At 40.2% G+C, this 19,004-nt stretch overlaps 1 protein-coding gene across 1 annotated transcript in view; it reads left to right on the forward strand.

Moving 5' to 3' along the window:
- Positions 1-1,175: 1,175 nt before the first annotated feature.
- The window catches only part of ALDH1A2 (aldehyde dehydrogenase 1 family member A2), a 56,927-nt gene continuing 39,098 nt past the window's right edge, over positions 1,176-19,004 (forward strand). Inside the window, exon 1 of the mRNA XM_069866906.1 lies at positions 1,176-1,472. Coding sequence (XP_069723007.1) covers positions 1,356-1,472 — 117 coding nt within the window. The 5' untranslated portion in view covers positions 1,176-1,355. The remainder of the gene's footprint in view (positions 1,473-19,004) is intronic.

The following is a 19,004-nucleotide window of genomic DNA, read 5'->3' on the forward strand; positions in this document are numbered from 1 at the left end:
TGGGTTTTCCCACCACTGGGAATGTACTCTTGTACAGTGTGGCCTCCCACTCAGAGGGCTCCCCACAATAATAACTTGGGAACAGGTGGTTTTGGCTTGAACAAATTATTCTGCCTGATCTAGTGAGAGGTGCTCCTGCCCATCGCAGGGGGGTTGGAGTTAGATGATCTTTAAGGTCCCTTCCAACTCAAACCATTCTATGGTTCGTTCTATGATTCTGCCCTTTAGGCCTCTTCCTCTTGCAAAAAACTTTCAAGAAAGCAGAAACCCACAGTTGGGCTGCAGGATTTGCCTGATAGGACTTGGCCAGTAGGACTAGGGAAGTGATTCTCCCCTTGTACTCAGCACTGGTGAGGTCACATCTCAAATACTGTGTTCAGTTTTTGAGCCCCTCACTATTAAGAAAGACCTTAAGGTTATGGAGTGCATCCAGAAGAGAGATGGGAGTGATGAAGGGGCTGGAGAACATGTCTTACGAGGAGCAGCTGAGAGAGCTGGGGTTGCTTAGCCTGTAGGAGGCTGTGGGGAGACCTTATTGCTCTCTACAACTACCTAAAAGAAAGTTGTGGAGAGGAGGGTGCTGGCCTCTTCTCCCACGTGACAGGGGACAGGACAAGAGGGAATGGCCTCAAGCTCCCACCAGGGGAGGTTTAGGCTGGACATTAGGAAAAAAAATTTCACTGAAAGGGTCATTGGGCACTGGAACAGGCTGCCCAGGGAGGTGGTGGAGTCACCTTCCCTGGAGGTGTTTAAAAGACAGGTGGATTAGGTGCTGAGGGGTCATGGTTTAGTAGTTGATGGGAACGGTTGGACTCGACGATCCTGTGGGTTTTTTTCCAACCTAGTGATTCTGTGATTCAGCCCTTTAGCCTTCTCCCTCTTGCAAAGCACTTTCAGGAAAGGAAAGAGCCGCAGCTGGGACGGAGAAATTGGCCCGGCACCTGCTCGCTTCTCTGAGGGGATTTCAGGCCTGACGAGGAGCCGTCCAGCCGGCAGGGGGCAGCAGGCGGCCGGGGATGGAGGCGGCAGGTTGTGGGGGGAGGGCGGTGGTGTGTCCCTTCATGTCGGGCTCTGAGGGGCTGAGCGAGGGGGACAAGCTGCAGAATGGGCAGGGCGGGTGGCCCCGAGCCCTCAACGCGCCGTAAAGGCGCGTTGAGGGCTCGGGGCCACCCGCCCTGCCCCTAGGTAGGATGGACCTGCCCCATGTCCAATGAGAGCAGACCCGGCTTGACACCTGCCTATATACAGAGACCGCAGCATCCTCAGCGCCGGCTTGAAAGGAGGTGGGGGCGGGGGGCCACATAAAAACCCCCCAATCCCGTGTCAGAGCGGGCTCTATAAAAGCCCTTGAGAAGATGACATCCAGTAAAATCGAGATGCCAGGCGAGGTGAAGGCAGATCCCGCCGCTCTGATGGCATCTCTGCAGCTGCTGCCCTCGCCTACTCTCAACCTCGAGATCAAGTACACCAAGGTAACTTGGGCTCCTGGGGTCCCGAAGGGAAATTCGAGTCTCTTTTTCCCTTAAAATGAGTTTTTGTCCTTAAAATTGTTTTCCCCCTTCCCCTTGAAAGGTTTTCCCCCTAAACCCAGTTTCCTTTCTTTTTTTCTTTCTTTAAACCCAGTTTCCTTTCTTTTTTTCTTTCCTTAAACCCAGTTTCCTTTTTTTCCTTCTTTCCTTAAACCCAGTTTCCTTTCTTTTCTTCATTCCTTAAACCCAGTTTCCCTTTTTTTCCCTTAAACCCACTTTCCTTCCCCCCTTTTTTTTCCTTAAAATGTTTCCTTTTTTCCTTAAACCCAGTTTTGTACTGCCCTGACCAACTTGAGTGTAGAGATAAACTCCTACAAGACTGCCTTCAATCTGTAATAAAGGAAACAGATTTTTACCCTGTAACCATCTGAAAAACTGTAGGATAATAGAGAAGCAAATTAAGTCTGTTTGGACTGACTTTGCCGCTTTACCTCTCTTTAAGTGCAATATTTTCTACTGAGCTTTAAGGGTTTATTTTCAGTGCAAAATCAGTAGTTCTTGAACACACTTCAGTTGCTTTTGATGTGTTTCAGGGGAAGTTGCTCTACATACCTGTATGTCTCGATCAGAATATGAAAATGTTTTCTTTCTTGAATTACCCTGTGTACCCAAGGGACTCTTTTTACAATTCCTAGAGGACTCTTAACACTACCAGGTTGTTACAGCACTGGAACAGGTCTCTGCTGACTTCCGTGAGACTTGAATACATCCTTGCACAATACTGCACGAGGGTGTGTTTTTTCCTCCTAACCTTTGAGACTGATTTTCATAAAGAGAGGGTTATGAACAAGCCCAGTGGGTCAACATAGAAGAATCTGCTGGTTTGCCATGGTTTATTATGGGTCTAAATTGTTTTTGTCAGTTGAAAAGGACTTTAAGAAGAGTCATTTGTTTGTAAATGCAGTTTGAATTTTTGAATTCGTTTATAGATATCGAACCTTTGCATCTTTGGTATCTTTAGTCAGGGACTGTTTTCATTTCTGTTGGAGAAACTTCAAATGTATTGTATAAACAGATTACAATGTGTCAGACTTTGTTTCTAATTACTAAGTAACTTAATAGGAAAATAAGCACATCAGCACTGGAAAAAAGGTGATAACATTTTTATCTACTGGAAATACAACTTCAGGAGCTTTAAAGCTGATAGGAAACTCATTTTGGCAGATGTAGTGTAAATTTTTCCTCCGTATCATCACTTTAAAAGCTTTTCCTCTGTTCTCATTTTTTAAGCGTGTGCCAAAACTAATTTGTCCTCTAATTTGTTACAGCAATTCCATGTTCTAGAAGAATGTTTCAGAGGAAAGTCAACTATTTTAGATGTCATTACACTTTAATACAAACTGCAATATGCAATTGAAAAGATGCATATGGATTCGGTTCTTCAAAAATCATTTAAACAAATAAGGAAAGTGGCTATTTGATGTGTGGTGTTGCACTTCAGAAGCAATCATACTTTGCAAATAGTATTTGGCATGAATTTCATTTACTGCTGGATTCAGGGTAAAATATGCTTTAGGAGTGTTCAGTGAAATAGTATGTGAGAGTAGCATCAAAGTTGACTTGCATAGTAAGTGTACTTGTGTTTCTCTGTTCTGAAGCTAGAGAATTGGTTCTAAAAATCTTTGAAAGAGTCATCAGCAATCGGATGTTCCTGTCTGTGAGAACGTAAACTGGATAGTAACCTTTAACAATTGAGAATATATAGTGCCATCACCTCAAAAATACGTAAGATGTTACATATTTTATGTACTAATGGAACAAGTTGAATAAAGTTACTTTAATTCAATATTAAGCCAAAACCAACAGCAACATGTTTCTTCTAAGCTTGGTTTTGAGATATGAGGGAACTCCTGGTTGCTTTTATGAGAAATTTGGTTTAGGACAGGTATCGAATATTTCACTTGGCATATCCTCTGTCTTTGTTTTTCTGTCTGTCTCTCTCTTCCCTCCTTTTTCTTCTTCTCTGCAGGAAATACGAATTATTTATAGATAATTGGAGCCTTCAGCCTGGAGTCTTTTCTTGGGCAGGACTTTTATCCAGGATCCACTTTCCCACCTATTACAAAGAAAAACAATCAAAAATCAAATAATGGATTGTAACTCGATTCCTTCTTTTGGGGGAGTGGTCACTTCATGTCTTAAATGACAACTGGATTCCATAAACAATAAATAACATTAGGCTAAAGCACTGTGGTAAAAAAAAAAACCGAAAACCCAAACCTTGTAAAATCAGACATCTGCAAGCATTCTTAGCAGCCTCTCTCCTGCTTGTTAGCTGAGAATTTTAAATACACAACCAGGACACAGAATTCTTGAACTTTTTATTACAGCTGTCTCTGAACATAAAATCTTAACCATTTGGGAGTTAATTCCTTATGAATAATAGAGGTATCTGTGAACATTTAAACTGAGTGAACTAATTTTAAAATATGTTTTGCCAGTTAAATTTAATTTCTGGAATTCTAAATTCGGGAAATAGGCAGGGTTTTTTAGGTTAAACAACATGTTAAATTTTCAGGAATCTATAAATGAGATTTGTTAAAGATTTGTGATGTGTACTGGGAAAAAAAGTAAATTTACTCTCCATTAATCTTTGAAACAATGCCTTATCCTTGGAATTCCTATGAAAGCTCCTTCCAAGAACATTGTTAGAACAAATACTACCTGTGTAATTTTCATGTATTTGATTATTCTGCAGAAATATTGGAACTTTTGAAATATTACTCTGGTGGGTTTTCTGAAGTGGGCAGAAAACCGTATGTTGAGTTATTCCAATCTGTACACCTGATGCAGCACACAGGCAATGCAGCTTTTCATTGGTCAGTGAAAATATATTAATGATATAATAGTGATTAAAACTGCATGTTTTTGTGTAAGATGCTCAATATCAGGAGTCAGACTATGCTTTTTTGGGAAAAAAAAAACAGCCATGAAAAATATTTTTTTCCTAGCTTTTTAATTTAATACGTTGGCATGATCTCTGTGAAAAATAAGATGGCTTAGATGTGCGTACTAAGAATTGCTGAATAGGATGTGAACCAGACATGAAGATCATCATCCAAGCACACAGGATTAAGGCTGGCAAGTACTAAAATGGCTACATGCAAGATGATCTCTCTTTTTGTTTTGATGACTCTTTAATTATCTACTTAACATTAACATTTGGAGAGGGTTTCCATCTGCAGAACATGGTATCTTCCAGTATTGCATGGCATTAAGTTATTCTGCATCTCTGAGGCACAGCAAGCCCTTCTCAGACTTGGGAGCATGTTGGCAGTGCTATGCTCCGTATGTAAGGGATCATGTAGGTAGGAAGGGGACCCAGCCCACTCCCTGCCAACAAGTCGTGGTTCTGCAAATGTCAACTTTGTGCCAGAAACTCTTCCAGAAATATCAGATATGCACAGTAAACTGTAGCATGACATCTACTAAGGATATGTTATTGGCATGTTTTATACAGGAAGCACACCCCTGAGCTGATGGCTCTGAGAACCTGATAGCTTCTGACAGTGATCAGGGAGCTCTCGGCTTAGTTTTATATTGATGCCTCCCTCTGTCATGGTGTTACGAAGCTCCATTCTCCTTCCTGAAAGTGAAGCCTCTCCTAAGTACCTGACCATCTATGCAGAATCAACCCAATGGACTGAGCTGTTTGCAGTGTTTTTCCTCCTGCTATCTCCATTTGAGGGGCTAATGGGGTTTCTGCAGGATGTGGCTATCCGTCCTTTGTTATGGTATAATCCAGTCTGCTTTACAAAGTATTTTCATAATGGGTTTAGTAAATCACGTTGATGTTAAAAGACAGCTTGGTATAAAATGAGGACCCCAGAGTTCTGTCCTGTCCTAGCTCTGTCACTATGTCACATAACTGAGTGAACACATGTTCTCTGTTTGCACCATGCTGGGAAAACTAATCCAGCTGGATGTTCCGTTTCTTGCTTGCCAACTGATTTAAGTCTGAAAGAGAGTTGAAGAAATTTAGCATAAGGAAAAGATGAAGAATTGTGGTTTTGCAAGCATTTTATAAAGAGGTGAAATTCAAGTGCTGTGGCAGTGAAGAGCTGCAGGAATAGTTCTGTAGTAATAGCCTGTGCATTGAGTGATAACCATATTTTTTTGTCCTGTGTGTAAAGGGTTTATAGGTTTGCCTCTACTCTTACACCACAGGCTGAAATCAGGTCAGTTCCTAAACACAGACCTGGTCAACTACCCAGCAGTGTAACAGAAAACTGCATATAGCAGTCTGTATAAAGCGTAGGCAAACTCCTTCTGGGTAGGCAAGAACTAACAGATTTCAGTTTATCATATGATAAGCATTTGGGTTTGAAGTGTTGTTTTGTTACTAAGTTTCTGTATTTTCATTCTCATTGTGCTTTCTTGGCATTGCCCAGAAATGAATGCTGCAGAACACTATTATAAATTCTTCTCACCAAAATTTCCAGCATGTTTTTTGCCGAAAAAATTCTAGGCTGACATTAAGATAGGAGGCAGGAAATCTTTTATTTACAGTACTATGCAGAATCTTTTGTCTTCAGGTCAAAAAATGACAGCTTTGGCAAAAATCAGGTGAGTGATGAATACATGTCATTTCCCACCTGTCTTTCCTTGAAAGAGCTCAGTACCTTGTTGCCTTTTGAAGTCAGATTCAGAGGGAATTGGCTAGCCTTTGGGGGTCAACTCGGTGAGCGCTGTCCAGTTTCAATAGACAGAGCATAGAAAATTAGAGATGTTTGCATGCAAAATGGACAAATAGAGCAGCTACTTTTCCCCTTTGTGGAATACATTTATGTCTTATGCTGATACTCGATTCATCCCTCTGTATCATCATTTATGAAGTTTTAGATGATATACTGTATTTAGATTTACTGCTGTTTAAATCTACAGCTTGAGTTGTCTACTAGTGTGTTCATAGCTATTGCAAAGTATTTATGCGCTTCTTTCTAATTAACAGCCTGGACATTGGACTCTCTTTACTGCCAAACCTGCCTGCACAAATCAAATTTACCCAGGATTTGCATGAGGGATCAAGAAACAATTGTAGTTTTCTGCATATCCACCCCATGCCCTTGCTTACTCCTATGCAGCTGCTATAACCATTTTAATTCAAGAGCATTAAAAATAGAGGAACTATCAGGCTGAAACTGGCAACAACTGTAGATAACTATTATATTACTGAGAAGATAAATACTGTAGCAGTGCCCTATTACTGTGATGAATCTTTAGGGAAAGACTGAATCTTTCGAGAAAATGCAAACTGGTTTAATGCATCAAACTGTACAATGCTGTATTGCTGGCTAGAGGGATTTTTTTCTTTTCTTTATTCAGTCTGTAAGGTCAGATGAACCACTGAAGGACAAGAGTTCTGCAATTAGTGTTTTTCTCATCTTCGCAAAAATGTTTAGGACATCAGATATTCCAGTACAAGAGATGCATATATTTATTTGCACACCAAAACCAGAAGGTCAGTAATAATCAGAGTGCTTCCTTGAGCTGAAATGTGGCAAAATTCATACTCCTGGCTCTGAAGCAAAAAGAGCACAAACCTGAATGTGGATCCCTGCGTTCTGATGGTAGAAAGGTCTCAATTTTGGATGCTATCCACCTTTGGCTCTCATTGGAAAGAGTCACACATTCTCCCCTGTTGGATAATTCACTTTTAAGTATTTATGAGGCGTGAGAGATATCAACGTGATAGTCCAATGGGACACTCATAGAGGGGAAAAGTAGGATTCGGGTCCTTACTCCAAGAATACTCAGGATGTAACACAGAGCAAGGATTTGAGCCAAGATCTGTGGCTGCCTAAGCATTGACCTTAAGTATTGGACTATTGAGTTGGGATAATGTGTCTTAAACACACACTTCTATTCTGACAGTAAAAAAAACCAAATCCCTCTTTAATTCTCCATTCCTTTCTGTCCTTCAGAAGGATTTCCCACAGAAGTTCACAACTCCTGGTACATTGCCATATTACATTTTTGTCTTGCTGTATCCATGTTCTCTGATTAAAAAAAAAATAAATCCCAGCAGTCCAAAAATTCTTGATGATCTCTGTTCAGCTTGTCCATCTCCCTGTCCATGCAGAATTGTTCCCTACATACCTTAATAGGTTCTGCTGGTTTGAGGTTATTCACTGTCATGAACTGCTTTGTTCCTGGTGGCACCATGCAGTGGAATCACCGTATCCATTTGTCTTCTCTTCTTCACAGTGCACATTAACAGTTGCCTTCAATAAGCTGTCCAGAGACATTGCAAGTCATTGGAATTGTCTCAATACTTCGCACTTACTACCTTTGGCAAATTTCATCTACCCTTGAGTTGACCAAGTGCCTTTTAACTTCCGCCCTGGTGATATTTTCCTCAGTACTCTGATTAGTCTGAATATTTTTTTTATCTGCAAGATATGTACCTTACTATTAATGACCTGCAAAAGCAGGTGAACCAAGATATCAATTGCTATTCAGAGTAATGACGGGGAACCTTGCTATTAACCTCTTTCCAGGGAGAATTATCCATTTATTTCCAGTCTTTTTATCTTATCTCTTAACCACTTTTTAATCTATGGCAGGACTCTTTCTTTCACCATATGGTTACTAACTTTCCTTAATAGCTTCTTGTTAAGGACTTTATCATCAAAAGCCTTTTTAAAGTCTAAATAAATTATATCCACTGATTCATCTCAGCTCCTCATTAGACTAACTTATCTTCCAAGGAATCTTGCAGGTTTAGAGAGAGAAATGGCAAAAGATGAGTTCAGTGGTCCATATCATAAATTCTTAGTCAGATCCTGCATAAAGTCACATTTCTTCTTTTATAGGTTTGCAGCTATCTTTCCTAAGACCAAACAGTAATGTTTTGCTATTTATTTTCTTGCAAATTGTTTAGTTCTCTCCATTTCTAAAAACCACAGCTTTTTATGTTTGTTTTTTAAAGAGTGGAATTCACTCTCTGCAACAAGTAACCAAAACATCAGCTTTGGTTCAGCTGAAAGGAATGAGAGACAAAAAATGCATTTATTCAGAGACATCATTACAAGGAAGCTATGCAATTGCAATATAGGCACAGATGTGTAAAGGTTCTAAAAAAAAAAATCCTTAGATGGTTGTAGTTCTTTGCAGTCTTCTAGTGAGGAATTCTTCAACAAGTGCTGGCAACCCTACTCAAGCACAAATAAGTGCATTAATTGCTACGTGAAGACTCAGTCAGAAGTATTATATGGAGAAAGATGAAGTCTAAAAAATGATTGCCACCTAAGGGTCCCATCATTCATTACTTTTGTGCGTACTCAAATGAACAGAGGAATTCCTGCTTGGACTTCATATGCCTAATTATTTTTCCTCCAAAACATAATTTTCATATTTCAGCATCTGTCTAAAAATGTAATTCTACTGACCAGCATTTTCTGTTAGTTTGGATAGCAAGTTGCCTTTGTGACATGAATGCAACACATCAAGTTTAAGTTATGCAGTGTAACAAAACTTTAAATGTAGGAGCACTTCATTACTAAATATATGATACATGAAGCCACATCAAAACGTCACTGCAATAGCATTGCTGAAACAGTCTCCAACTTTCAAAAGAAAAAAAGGACTTAATTCTTGTTCACTTGAAGTCTATTCCTTTCCCAGAGAGCCTAGTGAACTAGATTTTTACCTTATGACTTCAAACATAATACATTCCAGCTTTGTTGGACTGAAGTGGGAAAATACTTGAGAGCAGGGAACCATCCGCATTGAATTCTGTGACCCAAATGAAAGCGTTTAAGGTCAGCTCAATCTCAACTGACCTCAGCTGGAGGTTAAAACACAGGGACCACACTGACCACTAGGTCTTAATCTGTGAGGGATTCAAAGGTAATGAAGACTTTGAATTCAACTCAGAATCCAAGGGGATCTTGGTGGGACATCGGTGGCAAGACCTGCAGCACGTGTTGTGGTTACAGAAAGGTCATACTTTTCTAATTTCCATGTGGATTTCCAATATCCCCTGATTTAAAATAAGCGAGTTACAAAAATCCATTTGGAAAGTCACAAAGACATAGGAAGTCTTGCATGGGAGAACAGGCTGCAGCCTCCTTGCTGAAGTTGGATGGGAAGAGAATGCCAGGGAGGTTTTTCCTCTGGTCATCTAGCAACGATTACACAAAATCCCTCTGGTTTGACTCAGAAATTCTCAAAGTGCCTTTCCCTACAGAAATTCCAAGTACACATATTTATGCAGGTAAAGGCTTCGCTCTGAAGTGAAACTGATTTCTTTCCAAAGCAGAGCTGTTTACTATTTCAGGTAAATACAGGCATTATATGGCTGTCATAAGAAACCCTCCTCTTATCCTCTTGTGAATAGGTCCACATGCCTTAAATTTGCCCTCTAGTGCCTAGAGCTGGTCAGAACCTAAGGTCTGCATTTTATCTGAAATATGACCTCTACAATTGGAAGGTCCTTACAGGTCTGCACCATGGCATTGTGTTCTCATGCTTCATTGGGAAAACCAGCACTTAATACATCATCATCATCATTGTCACACACACCCACTCCCCCCACTACCTTGGTGTATGCTTAGTGGCTTCTGTGCAACCCCTGATGCCTCAGCTTTTGGCAGCTGGAAGGACTGAGACACATTAACATTTGGGACTTCTTTCAGGACTCTTTGCAGCACAATTTACACTGAAGCGCTCTCGTCTTGGACATGGTCTTTAAATAATCTTCAATATATCGCTGGTGTTCTAGTAAAGATCAGTCCCCAGAATAAGTATTTTACCTGTTGTCTTCTAGTGTTCAAACTAGTGGCTCTGCTTTTCTTCTCTTAGCCCTCTAGTACATCATGGCCAGGAATAGAATCTACTTTGGTACAGGCAAATAAGAACTCTCAAAATAAGTGGCCACTTCTGGAAATATCTTTAGTCTACTTTTAATACTTTTATAGCCAGGTTGGTTTTGGAATCCACTGACTCTCCCACAGCCTATATTTGCTTATTTATTAAATTTAGGCTTCTCTTTGCTGCTTTGTTTGTGATATCTTCTGGGTATTTGTCTTCAGAATATTTAATAAAAATGTTTAATTTTTCATTTTGTGTTTTGCAGCCTTTAAAAATTAGAAATTTGTTTCTTTTTTTTTTTGGCTTACATTACTGCTTGTATCTTCCTGCTTAGCTACCCCATTTATTTTCTTGCTTGTGCTTCCCATTTTTAGCCTTGGGAATGCAAATCATCTTTGACTCTTTCACATTCTTAAGCTTCCATGCTGATTCTATGGATTTTAATTTCCTAGCTTTAGGCAGGGATTTTCTAACTTACTTCCTCTTGTAAAAAAAAAAAAAAATCGCTTCTTGAAGTTTAGCATCCCAGAGAGTAGGCCTTCTTCATGTGTTTCTCTCCTGCAATGAAGCTAAAATTATTTATGTGGTAGCCATTTCTCAGGGGTTCAGACACAATTTTTAATCTTTGACAGGACTATGTCAAATGTTGTTTAGATTATGATACAGAAAACTCTGTTCTCCAGACACTATCTCAATGCAGCTATCACTGAACTAACGTGCATTACTTTTGCAGCAGTCTTACTGCCTTCGTGTTCTTTTTCCACTTCAGTACCCCTTCGGTGTCACTTCAGTTGCTCTTATCCAGAAGTCAGTACTTCACTCCTGCTGTTATTCCTCATGATCTATGCTGCCTCTGTATCCATGGTTCAATGTTACGTGTTGGGTTTCTCTTTCAAGAAAGAACCATGCAATTCCTTGCACACAGAGCTACTCCTCCCTCCCTGCAGCCTGACTTATCCATCCTACGTAGCTTATACCTAGGAATTGTGGTATGCCTCCAATAATTCCCATCCCCCTGTGCTCAAAAATGCTATTCCTTCTCCTCTCAGTGATACAGTCCAGATCACTCACTTTCACACTTAGATTTCTTATGCTGGTTTATAGGCACTTGCACTCTTCTTTCCTGACTATAAGATGACCCAGATAAAAGTTGTGATCTAGTTAGTTGAAAAACCCTGCAGTCTTTTCAGCTCAAATACTAAAGCTCTTCACTCTCATTTACCACTCTGCCAGTGTAAAGAGTCCTTAAAATAGAAATTGGTTTTAAAATGGCTTTACTACTTCTTTCCACTGTCAAATTGATTTGAGAAGGCATTTATATAACTGCTAGTTGGATTCATAGTTGTTGTTGTTTTATTAAGGAACTTCATTTTGTTATTTGAAACATATTTGGAGTTTATTGAAAATGTTCTTTGCATCCAAGCATAAAAACACTGTTGTGATTCCACTGGATATTTTCAGAACTTACCAGTATACTATAACATTTTATATTTTCTTATGTGGGTTTTTTTCAGCAGTAAGAAAAACAGTTTAAGTTTATTCTTGAGTAATTAGAAACTACCCAGAAATTGCCATCTGCCTTTCCAGATCAAGGGGTTCACTTTATTCTCTCCAGTTTCATCAGTTGTGAAGTCTGGTTGCAGCAGGCCTGTACTGGAATGGACTACAGGGATCCTGAGAAACAACACTAATTTTTTAGGACGTCTAGCTAAGCCTTCACTCCCTTTTCCCTCAGTCTTCTTCTTTTTGTCCTTATCATGCTTTCTTTAAAATAGCTACTTAATGGCTTCTTCTGACTTTTGTGATGTCTATGGGATGATGTTTTCCTGAGAGGCAAGAATCAAGCTCTGCTTTTTCAGTTGTCCATCTGAAATTGTGATATGAGACAAACACTAGGTTAGGTGTGCTGGTGATGACCTAGTCTTGGTGGTCCAGCCCTTTGACAGTGAATTTAAAATACATTTGTTACATTACTAAAGACATTTTTAGCTAACATCACCCAACTGCAAGTGTTAGTATTCTGTTCCTTCTATCAAGACTTTTAGGAAGCATTAATTGATTCAGTCACAGTGTAAAACCTGGTGACAAGGATGCTTCACAGATGGGGGAGTTCAAATTTGTGGGAGTGTAACCATGACTCAGATAGTAGGTCAGTCTCAGAGGCAGGATCTCTTGCTAAACCAGACAGTTTACTAGAAAATAAAACCTCTTTTCCTGTACATGCCATTCTGGGAAGTGAAAATACAGATGATTCTCAGAGCCAACTTTTACATGTGGATGCACGTTTATGATTCTATATGGTATTAATTGCACATCTTTCTGGGCACTCACCTATACATGTATACACAGTATAGCTGAAGAGGCCCTTTCTTTGTGCTCTTTGTCCTAGTTCTCTGTCACTTTATCAGGAGTTGTCTCTATTGTTGTTCCCTTTAGCACTGTCTGGGAGGCAGTGCCCTCCTCACTGGAAGATCTGCATAATGAGTTCAAATGAAGCTGGAGCTTGTGGTGTTGCTCCCCTCAGTACTTTTCTGTTAGGAGGAGTAGTATTTCCATTGGTGCAATACAGTGATGGTAGTGGAAGTCCAGGTTGTTATTTCTGGTATTGTTTCTATTCACTTTCCAAGGTTTTGTCTGAGTAAGGCACTCCAACATGGATAGAGAAGGAAGACCCTGCTAATTAGATGACAACCAGGAACCCAGTGCAGCATAGCTTTTTCTCCTATCAGACAAGACAATTGTTTTAATGTTTGGATTCTATCAGAAACACAAATGTGTTCATGCTTTGCTCTCTGTCTGAGTTAATTTCTCACCTTGAGGGAGCAACAGGACAAATCCTTGATAACTTATTTCCTGGTTAGAAGCCTTTACCTGCTTTCCTAGAGTGGTTCCCTGTGCCTGGGAACCTTTGTAGTCAGCTCTTCCAGCTGTTTGCCTAAATGGTCTTCAGGGAGACTAAAAGCAGTGAACCTGGAATAACAACATTTGACTTCAGCTAGGTCCCACGAGAATTTAGTTATTACTTAATGGATTGAATTGGTGACATACCTTATACCAGAGAACTGCCAAAGGTTGCATGAAATTAACCTTCTCCAGCAGCTCGTTATTGGTATGCTCCTTGCAGGAAGCTCAGCATTGTGTGACACGTTTGCTGTAGTTAATTCTGTTTTTCATACCTTTACATGCCAGTAGTATTTGCAATGTCTAGGTGAAAAATTTCTCAGATTAAAGTCTTGATGGTGGTTTTAGCCATTTAGTGATCATGTGTCAGTGTGTTCACTCACTGAGTACAAATCCTGTCTTGTAAACAGCAGGGAAACTAATGAGGTTTGCCCACATTTTGGTATCGTTACAAGGGGTTCCAGCAGAGAAGAAGGGTGTTTGGTTTGAAAAGAGGAAGAGAAGCATGAATTTTAAAGGAAATGGGGGGAAAAAATCTCAGGACTGCATTTATGAACATTTGTTTTTAAGGAAGGCTTTTAATTGACAAGACTTATAACCTATTTTGCTCATTTAAGGAAATCTCTGTATAGTTAGGTTTTGGTTTGCCTAAGTACATTTTTTTAATGCTGCATGTTTGGGAAAAGGTGCAGGTCGTGTTTTTAATTTACACACTCAAAGTTATTAGTCTGCTTCTATTTAAAGGTAAATAGAAGAGCTCATTTTTCATGCAGGCCTACATCTCTATATGGCATAGCTATATTAAATGTTAAGGTCTATTAAATATTGGCAATATTTTGCTATACCCTGAAGCATTTTATTTGCTTGGGACTGTAATCAGCTCTTGCAGGAATGCTTCACATCCAATTTTAGTCTTAGCACCACAGTGTACTTTGGGGTGTAAATTTGTCAGGTATCCAAGCACAGCAGGGTACTTTGACAGCTTAAGTCCCGTGCTCCCCAATCAGCCCTATGAATAATAAAAAGAAGAATGACCTGTTCCAGTTCATGTATGTAAGGTCAGTGGCTCATCAACATAAAGAAATGGAGGAGAAATCAGAAGTGAACTCTGAGGAAAGGGAATCTAGCTAGAGGTTTCTTTTCTCCAGAAGAGTATTCTGAAGTAAATAAAGCATTATTTCCCAAGACTTCATTGAAAAGACGCTCCAGCCTCAGAGATCTCATTGCAGCCTTGAATGAGAGGTGTTTGGTTCCTTCGCATCTTCTTGAAGAGCAAAAAGGGTTTATAAATCAGACTTCTGGGAACTATTATCTCACAGCTTCTTCTAACAAACACAACAATTTGTTTTAAAGGCTTTCACCAAAGATGTCATGAATGGTAATCCCTACGTTGTAAGTGGGTACTTAATGTGATTTAACTTAATGCTGATGATGCGAAGCTATTCTCCCCCAAAGCCCATTAAGAACATCCTATTTTCTGGTAGACTAACACCCCTGCTTACTATAGAGATAAATGTCTGTTTCACCAAGACAATAAGGAATAGTTTCAAACCAAGGCCACAAAGCTGGTCTTTATGTGACTTCAGGCTGAACACAAATGTCACGACTTGAATTTTTATTTTTTTCTAAGAGTAGTTTGAATTTCTGCGTGTACAGACATGTAGATACAGGCACTTTCAGTCCCTTTAATGAGCATACTGGTGAACACCATTATTTATGATATTAGTAAGCATGGTTTGGATAGAAAAGGGCCAGTGCAAGTCATTGATGTAAATGAAATAAACTTATAAATGCTGAATTTTATTTCACATCACCGTTAAGTGCAGATAATGCTAAGATTTTATCCAAGGTACTACTTCTTAAAAAGCACATTTATTTGTTTGCTTGACTTTTTGTGGATTCTGTATATGAAGAACAACATCAAAGGAAACGTCCCTGGCACTGTTTAGCAAAACATGCTAACAGTAATGTTTGAAAATATTCAGGATGCAAAGTAGAAGTGGAGGCAAACTTTCCAGGAGCTTGTGGCTGCTCAGTTGGGTTTCATATAGAGTTAGCACTTTGCAGGTCAGTGGCTCTGCTATTTGTCTCTGACCTAACAGATCTGGAGTTCTTCACATCAAAACCAAGTCTTGCTGAGCTCAGATCAAACGTGTTAAGGTAAGGCTCTTGCCAGTGATTTATCGTGCCAGGGAGGGGTGATCAGGCCATAAGGGGCCACTGCAAATGAAGCTGACATTCCAGCAATTTCTCATGTGTAGTTACAAGGTAATTTTCTCAGACGAGCTTTTTCAGTCGAAGTAAATTTGCCCATTGTATTTTTCTGTGTTGCCTGTAGCGTCTGAAATCCCAGTAGGTATTTATTTACATAGCATAGGTAATTTCTAAGTAAGAACTTGTTCTCTGGCGGTAAACATTTTAAATGGCTGATACCTACAAGTGACACTCTGCTAGATTATTTTAAATGACACAACAGGTTTCTCATGTACAAATAAATAGACCATGCTGTTTTATGTCACATAATGAGAATACAAGACTTGCAATGCACAAACAGTGCAAAACACAGGAAAACTGCACAGAGTAATACTATTCTTGTTTGTACAAACCCCTCCTCATTCCCACCATTTCAAATGAGTGCTCGTGGAAGGGCTTCCAGGATCAAGTTCTTAATAGCCACAGCTTCATTAAAGCCCAGTGACAGCCCAATAATTGAGTCTGTAAACAAAACCTCCTTCCTCTCCAGTCCTGATTTACTGGGTTTTTAGAAATCTTTCATTATTTCATTTTTAAGTTGCAGTAAGTGACATGAAAGATCATAGACCATAAAAAACACTGCCATTCTTGCCCAAATCCTTCAGTGATGTATTTTCTCTTTTATTACTGGAAATGTAAAGCATACTTAATTTTTCAGTCATCCTGGCTTCAGAAACAACGTTTTCTGATACAGTGCTAAGCAAGACAGTAAATGTTCTTGTCTAACAATTAAAGAGCCCTACAAGCGAAAGGACAAGTAACTCTTAGGAGCTTAGTTTCTTAGGAACACATGAACTACTACTTGAGATATTGGAAGGCATTATTGCTCCTGTACTGTGCTACTAACAGCAGATGAAGGCTCCATTAACTGGAAAACAAAAGTAGAAATTACTTTGAGGAAGCCTTTATGCACCGTAAGTAAAGTTTCTTCCCACAGGTTTAATAAGGCAGCCAAAAGGAGTAAAATGTTTGTGGTGGCTATAGTTTCAACAGACAATACAATCTGAAGTTTCTTTAGATTAATTTTCTTGAACAACCAGGCACAAAATAATTCCTTTAATGAGCCCGAGTTGAAATAACGGATGCTATATCAGCATGTGGCACAAGGAGAAACTAAATAAAGAAAGGGTATCATCACAGTTTGGCAGCCTGGATTTTGTGCAGGAAATGCCGGGGGGGTGGGTGGGGGGGGTGGAAGTAAGCATGCTACTGCATGTTGTGAAGACTTATTTAATCTTCTTAACTAATTATTCACACTTCCTAATTCAAAATCATACAAACAAAAACGTTTAGATAAGCTGTGAGTTTTTTCAAATGGGTGCCCCCTACAGCTTAGAAAATAAACATGACAGGTTTCCCCTGTCTGATGTGCTGCCATTTGCAAAAGAACAGACCCAGCTCCCAGAAAGACAGAAGACTAATTAAGACAGGAAGACAGGCAGGTCAAACATTTGGTGTGAGGGATTTGGGACATAAGGGAGAAAAAATCATGTTACGTTCCACTTTCACAGCAGACTGACAGGAGGCTTCAAGCCCTTTCTCCATTTGCTGCTCAGAGACCCTGGATCCCCCAGTTTCTCTTCCCAGTCACACCGGTTCCCCAGTGTACCATTTACTAACTGTGAGCTGGCTCAGCAGGGGCCTCACCGTATCTACCTTTAAGCACCTTAACAAGATCTCTAGGTGAGTGGGCCAGTGGAGAGACAGGCCCTTGGGACAGGGTGGGGGACAACTGCGCTGAGCATCCCTGAGGCAGTGGGTATTGCCCTGAGGGAGTGCTGCTCCCTCTCCTCCCATCCCACGGAGACTGGAAAGATACTGAGTTTCTGCTTAGGTGCTAGCTCATATGAATCCTCCTCCAGCTTATGTCTTCCACACTGAAGTCTGATTTCATTTACGTGTACTGAAATCTCACTGAGACCTTGATGTAGTCACCTATTTCACATACTTGTCTTCTGATCACAAGTCCACTGATGTCAAGGACCATTTCTGATTTCAGTAGGCTTGGCTCAGGCCTTGTTACTTGGAAGTTACATCCAGAGAAGCTGAATGCTCTCGTCTTCTCATTCAGACGTGTACCTTTGGCACAGGACTCAGGTTACATAAACATAATTCTACTAGATTTTTGGCGTACTGCTGTGCTGACAGTGAAACCAGAGCAGCCTCATTCGCTTCTTGTGCATTTTCTTTTCAATTCCACTCTTTTATCCTCTTGCTGTAGCATGTTTGTAAATGTTTAAAATTCTCCAACCTTGTTGGAACCCTCTGAAGATTGGCCTCTAGATTTTTTGAGTGAAGTTTCAAGACTGGGTTTACGAAGGAAACCCCTATTTACGGTTGCCGATGTCTAAAAGCCATTACATCATCCTTCTGGTTCTGAGGTTTAAAAGAGTTTTAAAAAACCTCAATGCCCCCAAACACATACCGTGTTAGAAGAGAGCTCTTTCTCCTTTTCAAATCTTGGTGTTTTGTTGGTTTAGGGTTTTTGTTCTTTTGGGGGGTCGTGGGGAGGGAAGGAGCCAGGACAATGCAGCAAGCAAAGGAGAAAAATACAAATTACGTGATCTGGTTTTGTCTGGGCCTTGCAGACCTCACAGGCTCTAGAGCAGGTGTCAGGTTTCCAGTGAAACAGCTTTGTCTCCCAGTCCAAACATCCCTCTGGAGGTTGTTGCTCTTCCTTCCTTTTCATCAACTGTGGCCCGATTCAGCTTCCACTGAAACCAGTGGATATTCCCTTTTATTTTATTGTGGATGGTATTGGACCTCCTGTGGCTGAAAACCAGAGAAGCTTGCTTGCCAGAATTAGATTTAGTACAAAGTTCAGTGTTACTCATGTACAGTTCACTGTTACTCCTCTTGAAATAACTGCAATTCCTCCACAGTTGAAAAGCATCTTATTACAAGAGCCAAAACCTGTGTAACTTCTGCAGGACTAATACAGCTTTGTGGTAACTATAACAAATGACGTGAAAACCATTTCTGTTTGACTGCCCAAGATACTCAGCCTGCCTTGATTTATGTGTATTTGAAAGCGATGCAGACATGGGCACTGCCCAACGAAAGGCTCATTCGTGGGTTGCCTCAAGAAGCAAGATTCTGCACTGAGAATGTTTGAGGAGGTTGGCCTCAAGTCTGTAGCCCATTACTCATGATTTGTGAACTGCCAGCAAGGAGCAGTGACTCTTGCTGTTCACCTGAACAATCCCCTTTAAAATATAAAACAGCACTGCCAATCAGTTGCTGGCCAGCCAGCAATCGGTCTGCTGGGCTTGGCTTTTCTTTTCCTGGTACCTACTTACAAACTAGATTTTTACTGATTCTGTAGCCAGCTGTTGGTTTCCAGTCACTCCCAGGAGTGCCCCACAACACGCTCTGGCTAAAGTGTGAGAGATTTGTTGTATCAAGGCAGCCATAAAAGTGAAGGAAAACAAAGCTTGAGAAAATAAACAACCTGCACCTCTGACTGGCAATCTCTTCTACTTCATTCCCTTACAATCGTACTAATCA

Source organism: Phaenicophaeus curvirostris, chromosome 12 (genome assembly GCF_032191515.1).
Source record: "Phaenicophaeus curvirostris isolate KB17595 chromosome 12, BPBGC_Pcur_1.0, whole genome shotgun sequence".
Classification (NCBI taxonomy): domain Eukaryota; kingdom Metazoa; phylum Chordata; class Aves; order Cuculiformes; family Cuculidae; genus Phaenicophaeus; species Phaenicophaeus curvirostris.